Below are 13786 nucleotides of genomic sequence, written 5' to 3'. Positions count from 1 at the left end.
TTTTCTCACCATTCACCATTCTGACTTCAAGTTAGTGTTTTGTTTTTTTCCTCTTATCATCATTATTAGTGTAGACTTTCTTTTCTTAGTACGCTTTGGTCAAGCAGGCCTTGCCTGTTGTTAGTAGTAGCTTGGCTTGGTCATTCCCTTTCTTGTGTGACTTTGTTTAGTAGTTTTGGTGGAAAACTCATATTTTCTTTTAACGTTATGTGATTATATAGGGGAATATTTTAATATTTTATATTTAATCGTTTTTTTTTTTTTTTTTTTTGGCTAGTGGCTTTGGCTTTACGTCGCACTGACATAGATAGGTCTTATGATGATGATGGGATAGGAAAGGCCTAGGAGTTGGAAGGAAGTGGCCGTGGCCTTAATTAAGGTACAGCCTGGTGTGAAAATGGTAAACCACGGAATACCATCTTCAGGGCTTCCGACAGTGGAATTCGAACCCACTACCTTCCAGATATCATTTAATTTGAAGACTTCATTAGACTGAGATTAATTTCAACTTCCATTGTGGTCGCATTTGAAATGCATTATTAAATTTGAATGGTTACTATGATGATAATATTATCATTTTAATGTGAAGGTTAATTAGGTTGAAACAAATTTCAACGTTCATTAATTTCACTATAGTTTACATTTTCAATTGGATCCAATCAACTTCATTGTAACTATCAAAGGAACTACAGTATGTTACTGGCCAGTATTTGAGATTAATATGAGAATTGTTTTCTGTTATCCATCAATATATTTTATTAAAATCTTCGGTAAATACCATAAGAGTTTGAAACATCTCCCAGTTTGATTAATTGGAAGTTAGATTTTTAATATTTTGTCTTATCAATAGTGATTTGTCAAGTGTCAATTTCCATTTTGAGCCCTGGCCTCTAATTTATTTATGGGTCCCTTCCATATTTTATTTATGTAATTTACTGTGGCCAAAGTAAGTTGATCTTGTTTCTCATTCTCGTTTTTGGTTGTTTGCACCGCGTCAGTTTTTGCATGTCTTTGGGCCATTGCAGTCATGTTAGATGAAGTACAGTTATGACGACCATGTGTGGGGTAAGACTTGTTGGTGATGCTGCTGGTAGAAGTGGTGCTTGGTGTATGTAAAAGGCAATCTGTTAAGAACATCTCTACCAATATTACAATAACCACGTCTATAATATTTCACAGGCATTTGTTTTAAGTTGCTTCTTAGTAGTCCTACATTCCGTAGTATTAAGCTTACGGGGTCGTCTAAGTTGTCATTCAGACAATTATTGGAGTGCAACTCCTGTGTCCCTATTTCCGCCAAAACGAAATCGCCAAACTATTATTCCCTTGAGCCAGAATTCTGAACGATTTGTTTTTTTCTAGGTCTTCTAGTGGGATACCAACTTTAAAAGCTTTTAGGTGTCCTCTGGAGCTCAGTGCTTGGCACCCTTGGATGTCTGTTATTCCTCGATTCTTCAGGTAGTTCTCTACATTTTCTGCAATGGTAGTTTTTTGCAGTTTTCCTTTGTACTGCCATGAACGCTGCATCCCCGCTCTGATCTCAGTGTCTGCATTATTCTATGTGCCTATTATCGCTGTATCTCTAGGTCCATTTCTTCTTTCGAAAACAATTGTCCGTTATGCTGTTTCTGTATTTTCATATTGTGATTTCATATAATCCGTGGAATATTCCTCTGCTGGGAGTGTTTCTAATTAATGACTGTTGGCCTTATTTCATAATGATTGGTGTCCACAGACTGTGAGATGTTGATTCTTGATGCATTTCTCAGGATGATACTAATTTTTACCTGCTGGTTGCTTTGTGTTTTGACAGGATTTCTGCGACATTCCTTTACTCTCCGTAGTAGTATGTCCGCTTGTTTTACCTGGATGTTCAGGAATAAGGACACCTTATGCAGTAATGTCTTTTCCATTTCTTCAATTTTATTCTTAATCTGGTCACGAATGATCTTGTTTTCAAGAACCGCTTCCGTTATTGTTGCAATTTCTGATGGGCAGGTGTTTAACCCATAGGTTTCTAACAGAGCGACACCTACTGCATCCACAGCAAATTACCTTTCTTTGTTTTAAGGGCGTTATGTTCCATTACAGTTATTCCTGAACATTCTCTGTGATAACACATTTTGCAGTTACCATCACAGCCTATCACATTAAAGTCGTGCTTGGATATTTCCTTTTTGTATTTTGGACAGTTATTAACTTGGCTTAAAAGTTTTAACTTCACTTGATGCCATTTCCTTACTGTCTATGACACCCTGAACTATTCTATGTTAATGTCTATTGCAGCACTCATTCAATTTATTGTTGCCCGTTGGCAGGAGCTCTTGCTCTGTGGCACACTTGATGTTATATTGATAATTCCTTGGTGGAATTGTGTGACGTGTACTGTATCTCTTTGGAAATCTTGAAGATGAACAATCCATGCTAAACAATAAAAATGAACAAGATGGCGGCAATTAAGAGTCCAAATTCACCCAAGTACAGTACAATGGGAAGAATTTCCTTAATGAAAATAGAGAAACTGTACACAACACTATCAGGTATGCAAAATATATCAATGCATCATAATGATAATGAATGATCACATTACAGAAACACAGCACTCCAGAACACAATGGGTATATTCTCCCAGTGAAACCAAAGAACAATCAAATTCACTAGTTTCACAGAAGACTAAATACAATATCCGTTATTTCACAAAGAAAAAAAAATACTTTTAATATTTGGCTGGAGACTTAAAAGTATATACCCAGTAAAAATCATGTAATGGTAAAGACGTTACTTTCAGAAAGAGTAGAAATATCTTCCAGGATTAAACACAAATTACAGAAACTAATGTTTGATACACATATTTCTGTGTGAGGAAATGCTGAAAAAAGATCACAACATACAATATCTCCAAATTAATTTTTTAATGTTGTTACTTCAGAGGCATCTGTTCTTTTATGGTGAAAAAACAAAATGGAATGAAGAATATCTGGTGATCTATATTCTGTAAATATACAACTTACGCAATGGTGTGTTCAATGAAGACACTGCCAATGCAAACCTTCTGAGGAGGAGGTTGTGTGGCTCGTGAAAGAACTGTCTCATATTCTCCTCGGTTTTGCTGGATCATGTGTTCTGTACCTTCACTCACACGAGCTTCACAGACCTGGAATTCGATAATAATGTCCTCATACAATTCGTAAATACTATATGTACTACTGCTACAGAATGGAATCATACCATACTACATATTTTAAAAATAAATTTAAGAGGATCTGACCATCAAACTTTATTACATACCGCAACAATACTTATGCATACATGCTTCCTCAGCGTGATATTTTTAGATCAATATCATATCATACTAATTATCAGTAACATGACGCAGACAACAATGTAAATCATTTATTTATTACAATGATAATAAAGGATTTAGTACTAAATTCAGCTTCCTCCAACTGGAGGCTGCTATGTACAAAGCATACAAACAAACAAAAAATGCAGAAATGAAAGATATTTAACTTTTTTTTTAATGAATCAAAATAATAGATTTTCTAAACATAAAATTATCCATGGGACGCTGCAAAAAAATTGAAATTCAAATCTTAAAAAAAATTAAAATAGGATATTGAATGAATTCTTCATGGTTACATGCATCTTCAATATCCCACTCTAAAATCATCACACACAGTAATTAATCCTTATTACCTGAAAATGAAACATTCAATTTATAATTGTAAATACGAAGGCGGATCAAACATAAACGGGAATTTGAATGTACCGCTGCTGTTAGTAATAATTCTGAGGCGGGGCTTTGCCAGGATGTTGGGGGGGGGTGTCTGGAGAAAGGGTTTGCACGTGCAAACGACGGTGGAGAGCTGGGCTGCTTTAGTACACAATGAGTGAGCAAGAGGTGCACACGTCTGCTGTACAATGCATCATTATCAAATTTCTCGCAAAAGAAGGCACCAAACCTTCCGAAATTTTGAGACGGCTCCCCGCACAGTTTGGAGAAGAAACACACTTACAGACTCGAGTGTATGAGTGGGCTAAAAAATTTGTGGCAGGAAGAGAGGCTGTGGAAAATGAACCTCATGAAAGGAGACTGCAGACAAGCATCGCTGCAGACAACATATGTTGTCATTCGTGACATTACTGATGAAGATCAGCGAATAAAATTTTGGAAATTGTTTTAGCTGTATGAATAAGTTATGGAAGTGTTCAAACCATCATCCAAGTTGAACTCGAGTTCAGAAAATTGTCTGCCAGGTGGGTTTCTCATCTCCTCAACCAGGAATAAAAAACGTTACGCCAGGAAATTTGTCGGACTCCTGCGTCACTACGAGAAGGAAGGAGAGGATTTCTTGCATCGTATTGTGACTTATGATGAAACTTGGGTGCATCATTACGTCATTAGCTGTAACTCGATCTGAGTATATATAACTTCTTCCTGCATAAAGTGAGCAGATCAACTCAATTTATGGATGTGTTTGCAATGACTAAACAGACCAATCTTGGCAAAAAAACATACACCCACACAAATCAAACTGAATGGATGCAGGAGGGCGCGGTTGTAACTGATGAAGCTTTCTTGCTTGTCGCTTGGCCTCTATATGTCTGTGGCGTTCTCTTTCGAACAAGTTGACAGCAGTGGATGCAGTGTTCCGCCACAGTAAACGGTCCACAGCACATACTTCCCAGGTCCGTATACTGTATTTATACCAGCTGTCTTCATGATGTGTTTCAGTTGGTCCTTAAAATGCTTAAGAGGGGCCTCCATGAGGTCTAGTGCTGAGCAAAGTTCACCATAAAGAATTTGGTGAGGGAGCCTGGTATCCTCATGCGGTGAACATGGCCTAAATATCTCAGTTGAAGAATGATAATTGTTGCCTCAATGCTATTTAGCTGCGCTTTGTCAAGAACTGCCATGTTGGTCACATAGTCCTCCCACTTAATATTCAAGATGTATCTCATTTTTTGTTGGTGGAAGCGCTCAAGTTTTTTGATATCACGGTGGTAGTGTCCAAGTATCACAGCCATACAGTAGCATGGAAATGACAATAGCTTTGTACACCATGAGTTTGGTATGCAGTTTTAGGTCGTTGTTCATGAAGACTCAACCGTCCAAATGCTGCATAAGCAGCCCCGATTCTTATGTCAACATCTTGTTCGCAGGTACACCGTTTAGACAAGATGCTACCAAGATATGAAAAGTGATCAACCTGCTCCAGTGTTGTGTCTAAGATGGAGATACTGAACTCAGGAAGAGTCAATCCTGGGGCAGGTTGTGCAAGTACCTTCGTTTTTATCACATTAATGGCAAGACAAAAGCGATCCCATGCAATTTTAAAGCAGTTGACTGACTGTTGTAGTTCTACAGGTGTTAGAGCAGGAGATGCGGTGTCATAGGCATACTGCAGTTCTGCCACCCTGGTAACCAGGTACATCTTTGTGAGTGAAGTCTTGTCAGATTGAAAAAGCCCCTATCAAAATGAAATTTAATTTCCATGCCTAAGTTGTTTGCAGATGATTCATGCAGAATGGCAGCCATGTACAGTGCAAAGAGTGTAGGAGCAAGCACACAGCCCTGTTTTGACCCATGAGTGATTGGGAATGAATCCGATACTGAGTTACCATGAAGAACCAGTCCAGACCTGCCACCATAAAGAGCTTGATCCAATTCCTCATAATGTTCAGGACATCCAAAATGTCTCAATACTTTCCCCACAGCAGATCTTGGTACTGAATCAAAGGCTTTTTCCAGATCAAAGAAAACTAAATAAAGAGGCTGCTGTTGCTTTCTGCATTTTTTCTGGCGCTGTCTAGCACAGAATATTATATCTGTTGTGCCTCTGGAGGTTCGGAAACCACATTGAGACTCAAGCAAAATGCTATCCGAGATAACTTGGAGCCAGTTTAATAGAATTCTTGCGAGAATTTTATCTGCAATTGACAAAAGCGGTATACCATGGTAGTTCCCACATTTGCTACGGTCACCTTTCTTGAAGATAGTTGCATTCTTCAAGTCGTCAGGTACTTCTCAAGTTTCCCAAATCAAAAGGATAAGTGTGAAAATTCTAGTCTTCAAGGGTATACCTCCATTTTGTACCAGTTCCTCCAGGGGGGTTTTGTCAGGACGAGGAGCCTTTCTTAGTTTTTGTTGATTGAGTGCTTTAATGAAGTCTCAGTATGTGGGTGGATCTGCCATCCATGGTTGTTGGGACTGCTGAGGGACATTACGAAGAAAGTCCTCAGCGACAATGGAGGCATGATTTAGGAGTGCAGAGAAATATTCCTTCCAACTCTCTAAAATTTCTCCATTGTCAGTTAAAATAACGGAGTTGTCAGCAGTCTTCAATGTCCCCGATGAAGATTGAATTGGACCACATATCTCCTTTATGACAGCATAGAAGTTTTGCAGGTCATCGGCATCAGATATTCTTTACAGTTCTTCAGCTTTTTCTTGCCACCAGTTATTCTTGATTTCCCTAATTTGTGTCTGACATTTTCCTTTAATTTCCAAGAAATGTGATTTCTTTACATTGGAAGACGGATTTTGAAGGAAGGATAGATGGGCTTCCCGTTTGGCATTGACTAGACACTTAATTTCTTCACTATTTTTATCAAACCAGTTTTGTATTTTTTCCTTCACAAAACCAATTGTTTCCTCAGCTGACTCAGTGATGACCTTCTGAAGCGTGGCCCACTCCTGATTTGTACTATCACTGCTGACTGGATGACTAGTCAGTTTGTTTGAGATCGCGTTTCTGTAATCTGTAGCAGTGGATTCAATTTGAAGTTTAGAAGTACCGAATTTCTATATGGGCAGGTTGTGGATGGATCTTTCTGGTTTCCAACAGACTGAAGTTCTCAACCAGCAAAAAAGGAGCTTATGATCTGTCCAGCAGTCATCGATGTTTTTTGCGGTCCTTGTAACAAGTATAGTCAAGAATGTGCCAGTGCTTTTAGCAAGTATGCATCCAAGTGGTCTTGTAGCGATTAGGCAGGCAGAACTGAGTATTAGTAATAAAGACCAAGGAGCTGTAGACCACTGGCATTACAGTTGTGATCATTACCAACTCTGGCATTGAAATCACCAAGTAGTAAGAGCTTGTCTCTTGGTGGCATTTTGGTGATGGTAGTGCTCAGCAGTTGTAGAATTAATCTTTAGCTTCTACATCAGCATCCAAGGTGGGAGCATATGCGGAGATGAGCGTCATAGATTTAGCTCCAGAGAGTGTGATTTGGGGAGACATAATTCTTTCGTTGATAGCGGATGGAGTTAGCTAATAATCATTCATCAATGTGGTCTTCACAGCGAATCCAACACCATGAATGCGGTGTTCTCCCTCATCTTTTCCCTTCCGGAAGATTGTGTAACCTTAGCTGAACTCTGTAAGTTTACCTTTGCTGGACACTCTGGTTTCACTTAGGGCAGCAATATCAATGTTCATTCGTCCAAGCTCATGGGTAACAAGCGCTGTTCTTCTCTCAGGTCTGTTATTGTCATTCAAATCAAGTACGGTTCGAATATTCCAGGTTCCTATAATCAAAGTTTTGGTAATCTTCGTGCTTTGACCGTATAAGGGGTGACCCGCTGGGTGTGGCCTCCCAGGCGGCTGAGAGTGTGACTACCGATGTTTAGCCCACATTTTCTAGGGCTTTCCCCAATCAGGGTGGGCAGCAGTGATCCTAAATAGGTCTGCCCAAACACAGATGCAGGACCGAATTCCTGAGTAGTCACGGGGTCTCAGAAAGACGACCATCACACATCTGCCGCCAACGAGCAGGTCAAAACTAGAGGCTTCCAGTTTCACCTAAAATCCTGCCTCCTCAATCCTTATCCCATCACCGTTGGACTTGAGTTGAAGGGTGTGACAGCAGGAAAGCATGCCACAAGCAGGATTTTGTGAAGGTGGATAGCAGCTTGCAAGAAAGTGACCCACACACTATGATCTCAGAACTATACGCTGCGACAAAAATAAAATGCGACGTGCAGGTTCTAGTACCATGACTGTAACAGACTGCAGCAGACTCGAAATACCAAAAAGCTGCGCCTTCAGAACCAGTCCGTCTGGCATGACCTCAACTGTTGAGAATCACAAAAAAGGAGGTTCCTCCCTCTGTTTTGCTGTTGTACCAAATACACAGATGATGGGTTCCAGTGTAATTTCCTACACTGAGGGGAACATCAACCCACCCAAAGCAGCTCATCCGCCTGAAGCCATTGGCCCCTATGAGGGGTCGAGTTATTTACCGCCGCTCAACACTCAGCTTTAGCAGTTTTTACAGCTGGTTACCAAACCAGCCAACCCTCCTACTTTCCCATTCTGGACTTGGGACCAGACGAGCATCATTACACCCCAGAGTCAAAGCAAGCAAGCATGGAGTGGTGGTGAAGAGACAAAGTAGGTCTGGTCAAAGCCAAAAGACTCCCATCTGCTGGAAAGGTGCTTGCAACTGTTTTCTGGGACTCTTGAGAACATTTTTCTGGTGGATTTTCTTCACGAAAAAAAGGGACAATGAATGCAGCCTATTACTGTCACTTTTTGGATGGCGTACAAGCTGCGTATCACAACAAGCGATGCTGGAAACTGATCCGAAACGTCATTCTTCACCATGACAATGCAAGGTAGCATACTCCCGCTTTAACACAGGAAATACTGGAGGAAATTAACAGGATACCTCTGGAACACCCTCTGTACAGTCCAGATTTATCGCCCTGAGACTACCATTTGTTTGGACCACTCAAACAAGACCTAGGAGGACAGCAGTTCGATGATGATGCAAGTGCAGAAGAGTTTGGGTGCAACTGGTTCTGCACACGTTCCTCGTCTTTCTATCAGGAAGGCATACCGTTTTTGGTTGATGCAATAAATTTAAAAACGTAATTCCTGTTTAAATTTAATCCGCCCTGTATTTTAAATATTAAATGAAAAAGAGTATAGAACATCGAAAATGTCAAGCAAGTACTGGATAGCATCTGCAGTGCCACAAACTCATCAATATTGATAAAGTGACTGATATATTATCTATTTTTTTCTCCAGAGAGATCTATAGTTTAATGTTATAAATAGGCTATAAACAATGTACAAAGAAATTAATTTGTGTTGACAGCTTTACAGGTTGGATGGGCTTATAATCAAAATGAAGAACTGAAGCAAGTACAAGTCCATTAAATGTGGAACATCATTAAGCAGAATTTTGGTATAATGAAAAGAAATTAAATAACTTGTTAAATGTCAAGGAGTATTCAGTTTGTTGGCATAGGCACGAAATATGACATAATGGATATCTTCATGTGGTTTTGCAATAAGTTCAAATCTATTAAGAAAACTGTTACTTAGAACTGATGCAAGTTATAAACAGATATAACTTGAAAACAATATTCTCTCACCCATGGGTAAATAATGCAAGTCTTGAGCTCAGATTATTATTATTATTATTATTATTATTATTATTATTATTATTATTATTATTATTATTATTATTATTATTATTATTATGACTTGTAATATATGGCTATGAAGTGTTTACATCCAGTTGTTATTATTATTATTATTATTATTATTATTATTATTATTATTATTATTATTATTATTATTATTATTATTATTATTATTATTATTATTGATGTACCGGAAGGTACACCTCAATGCCGCGCATTCAAAATAAGCGCCTTAATGAACTCCTCTATCGAACAAAAGTGGAAACTACTATAACAGAAACTTCGAACTTAATCGGAAGATGTCTCCACCGAAATATTAAGTAATTTTGTTATTGTGAAGTTTCCTAAACTGACTTAATTTCTCCTTGTTTTGTTTCCCATTCATCAAGAAGTTTGGACATTCTTCTACAGATGATTCCACTAAAAACTATGAACATGCACCCTGGTGCAAGGTGAAAGAACTTATAACTTAAAGAAGTTTTGTATTTCTAGGTTGTCCGTAACTGATCTATATTCATTTATTTCTGGGTTGGCAATACTTCCTTTTCTTTCCGCCAGTTTTGAATCTAGCCAATCACTAACTTTTGTAATTAATTTTCAACCAATTCCGTCTTTCTTGTTCACTTTGTATCTGCCAATGAAATTTAAGAGGGTGTGTCCTGATTAATCTTGAATGATCTCGAACCTTCCCTGAGGGTTTATAAACTGCGGCTTTTCGCGTTTCTTGGCCAACTGATCACCATCATGAGAAGTGTGTGTGTGGTAAAGCAGGAGGCGGGCGGCCTCTTTCGTCGGCAGCAAAGAACATATATATAAGGTAATGGCCACATAAATTATATCTTTCTTGTAGTAGCTACCTCCGCAGCTTAACCCGAGGGGAAAGGTCCGAATCTTTAATGATGTAACCGACTTTTCTAAAATGTAAATTTTCTTCTGGCTAATGTAAAACTTCATAAAGCTTTAACCGTAAATCAGGGAAAGAGAGTGAGCTACCCTCTCGAACTCCCACTCATCTTGGTTTGAGGTGACTGCGTTTTGTAACTGTTTTTCTTCCTTTCCGTAATGCATAAATTTAACCTTTATTCGTGTAGCTTGGGATTAGTCCTTGTATCTCTGGGCCAAGAGCGTTAGGATTTTATTCTTCATTATCTAGAAGTGCAAGTGTACGCCTCCATTTTGTGTTTGCGAATTGTGCCTAGAAAGGCCAGAGAGTGTAAGAGTCGTGTGTAATGGTGCCTTAAGCGGGCGGTTAAAATTGGATGAATGTTGGAGAGCCTGTTAACTCTTTTCAAAGTTTTGTAATTGTAAAGTATGCCTCTGGGAGGCTGGATATTGTGATTTAGGGAGTAAGTGCTCTTGAATTAAGGGATTTCTGCCCTTAACTAAATAATACCACTTCCATTTGTAAAATTGTAAAACTAGGGGCATGAAGCCCAGAATTGTAAAAATCACTGATCTTGGACTTTCTTAATTTTGTTTCAAGATTGCTTTTGTACCTGATGCTTCATTGTTCATTCATCCCAGCACCTTCTTTAACCTCTTTCTGCTCCATGGGTAACCCCGGAACAAGTATTATTATTATTATTATTATTATTATTATTATTATTATTATTATTATTATTACTACATCATATGTACATACGATATAATCACGTTGTTTGTGAGGTTATGTCATGAAACATGTGCTGTACATAAATATGTATTTGAGTTCAATTTGTAAATACTTGTAAATTAATATTGTATAATTTATTATTACCTGTAATGATGCGTAATCCGCTACAGAATTGTTAAACACACTGTAACATCCAGAATGACGTATTACTGACACTAGATGATGGTAGAATATTCTGTACATTATAATCATGTTGTTAGGCACTTTAGAATTTACGAGAAAATGTATCTTTCTAGAAGCCTGGCCAGGCACATATATAAGGAGGTGGTCTTGATGGTAATGAGTTATTACTTAGTTGGAGTTATGGGTTAACAAGTTACACTTGTGACCACGTGGTGGGACATGCGTGTAAGCAGTCAACTGTTTCAACTATGTTTTAAGGTTGTAATCTCCATGTTGAACTGATAGGCAGTTGTTAAAATGGTGGATTTGTTGATGTGTGTATTTTACTAGTGCCAGCAGTGATTAAGATTATGTGTGTGTTTAATTTGTAAACAGATGTGAATAAATAACTGTATGAACTGACGGCATTTCATGTGCACCTTTGTGGATATGTTAACAGGCGACAGTGGGACAGAACGTAAAAATTTACGAGTAAATACGAGTGTAAGTGTGTAGTAGATCAAATTGCAAGTGATACTAGAGAATATGTCACTGAAACAACTCAAGGACGAACTCACCAAGAGGAATATCATGACGAACGGCAAGAAAAAAACGCTACAGACGTGGCTACGGGAAGATCTCGTGGAAAAAGGAGAAGATCCCGAAAAGTTTTTCATCGAACTCGACAAAGATTCAGAGACAGAAGAAGAGGTCAATATAACCAAAATGTGTTCTAACCTAATGACCACGATGCAGGCACTGAATAACAAAATTTCAGACGTAAATGACAAAATTTCAAGACATCAACTCCGGCCTAACAGGACAGATTGAAGATATAATTTCGAAAGTAAATAACAAAATTTCAGACGTAAATGACAACATTTCAGGCGTGAATGACAAACTTTCAGGTAAAATTCCTCAAGCTAACTCAGTTTTAACTGGACAGATAGCAAGTGTACACACAGGTTTACAATGTAGAACAGGGCCTAGAATTGAAAATTTCAACTGTAAATAACGAAATTTCATCACAAATTAGTGATGTCACCCATCGATTAATGCAACATATAACGGACATCAAGTCAAAACTGGGACAGGTTGACCAGATCGACAGTAGAGTAAGCCAGCTGTAAGGGGTTATCTTGGACCTCAAGGAGAAGGTGGAAATCCAGGTTTCCAGGATAAAGCAACAGGTTGAGGGGAGGATTTCTAACATCGAGGGAAATTTTGAAAGCCATATATCTGCCGTTGAGGGAAATCTTGGGAGCCATATTTCTGCTGTTGAAGGAAAGTTAGAAAACCAGTTTTCGACCATCAACGGAGATGTGCAGAATATAAGGGCATCCTTCATGAAGTAAAAGATAGATTAACGCAAACAGGACGTATCACCATACCTCTAACCACCTCAAACCTGACCGGCAATACAGCACACCTAGACCCGAAGGTGATTATAGAGAGCCTTCCAGAATACCACGGGCAACTGGAGAAGAACCCCACTTACTTCATTGAGGGATCGGTCAGCCTATTAGAAAGGACTAATTTACCAGAGGACATCTTTGTACAACTCATCACACCGCGATTAAAGGGACAAGCCGCTTCTTGGTGAACAACTTGAAGGGTTTAAATCTAAACTTCAAGAGGGAATTCCTCGCTAGGTTTAATTCCGAAGAGGTGAAGAGCTCCGCGAAAAGGAAGCTACTGACTGAGGCACAATCCACTGGCATGAGAGCTAGCGGCTACGTCGTACAGAAGTACCAACTCTTCAAGCGTCTGCATCCGGAAGGGAGCAAAAACGAGATCTTACCGTATTTCTCCTGTCGAAGGAAGGATAGAAAACCGGATTTCGTCTATCAAGGGAGATGTGCAAAATATCAGAGAAAGCATCCTTCATGCAGTAGAAAACAGATTGACTCAAACAGGACATATTGCCACACCTCTAACCTCCTCAAACCTAACCAGCAATACAGGACACCTAGACCCGAAGGAGATTATAGAGAGCCTTCCGGAATTCCACGGGCGACTGGAGGAGAACTTGACTAGCTTCCTTGAGGGATCGGTCAACCTATTAGGAAGGACTAGTTTACCAGAGGACATCTTCGTGCAACTCATCACACCGCGATTAAAGGAGCAAGCCGCTACTTGGTGGAACAACTTGAAGGGATTAAATCTAAACTGGACAGACTTCAAGACGGAATTCCTCACTAGGTTTAATTCTGAAGGGGTGAAGAGCTGAGTGAAAAGGAAGCTACTGACTGAGGCACAAGCCACTGGCATGTAAGCTAGCGTCTTTGTCCTACAGAAGTACCAACTCTTCAAGCGTCTGCATCCGGAAGGGAGCGAAAACGAGATCTTACCAGATATCACAGAGCTACTCCACGATAAGATTCGACCCCTAGTGAAATTATCACAACCCAGAACCTTTGATCATCTACGCAGAATCATCACCTAGCTGGAGGAGGAACACAACAGCAAAGCTACAGAAGAGACCAGTGTAGCTAGGAAGTGTTACAAGTGTGGAAGAGCGGGACACTGAAGAATAAGTGCCCAGCCTTGACGTCGGAAAACTAGGTCCGGCCCAG

At 39.2% G+C, this 13786-nt stretch overlaps 1 protein-coding gene across 1 annotated transcript in view; it reads right to left on the bottom strand.

The window, feature by feature from the left end:
* Positions 1 to 13786, bottom strand: part of Epg5 (ectopic P-granules autophagy protein 5) — a 540178-nt gene that overhangs the window by 279943 nt on the left and 246449 nt on the right. Inside the window, exon 19 of the mRNA XM_067143866.2 lies at positions 3012 to 3154. Coding sequence (XP_066999967.2) covers positions 3012 to 3154 — 143 coding nt within the window. The remainder of the gene's footprint in view (positions 1 to 3011; positions 3155 to 13786) is intronic.

This window comes from Anabrus simplex, chromosome 3 (genome assembly GCF_040414725.1).
Source record: "Anabrus simplex isolate iqAnaSimp1 chromosome 3, ASM4041472v1, whole genome shotgun sequence".
NCBI lineage: Eukaryota > Metazoa > Arthropoda > Insecta > Orthoptera > Tettigoniidae > Anabrus > Anabrus simplex.
This window is presented reverse-complemented; position numbering and strand designations above follow the sequence as displayed.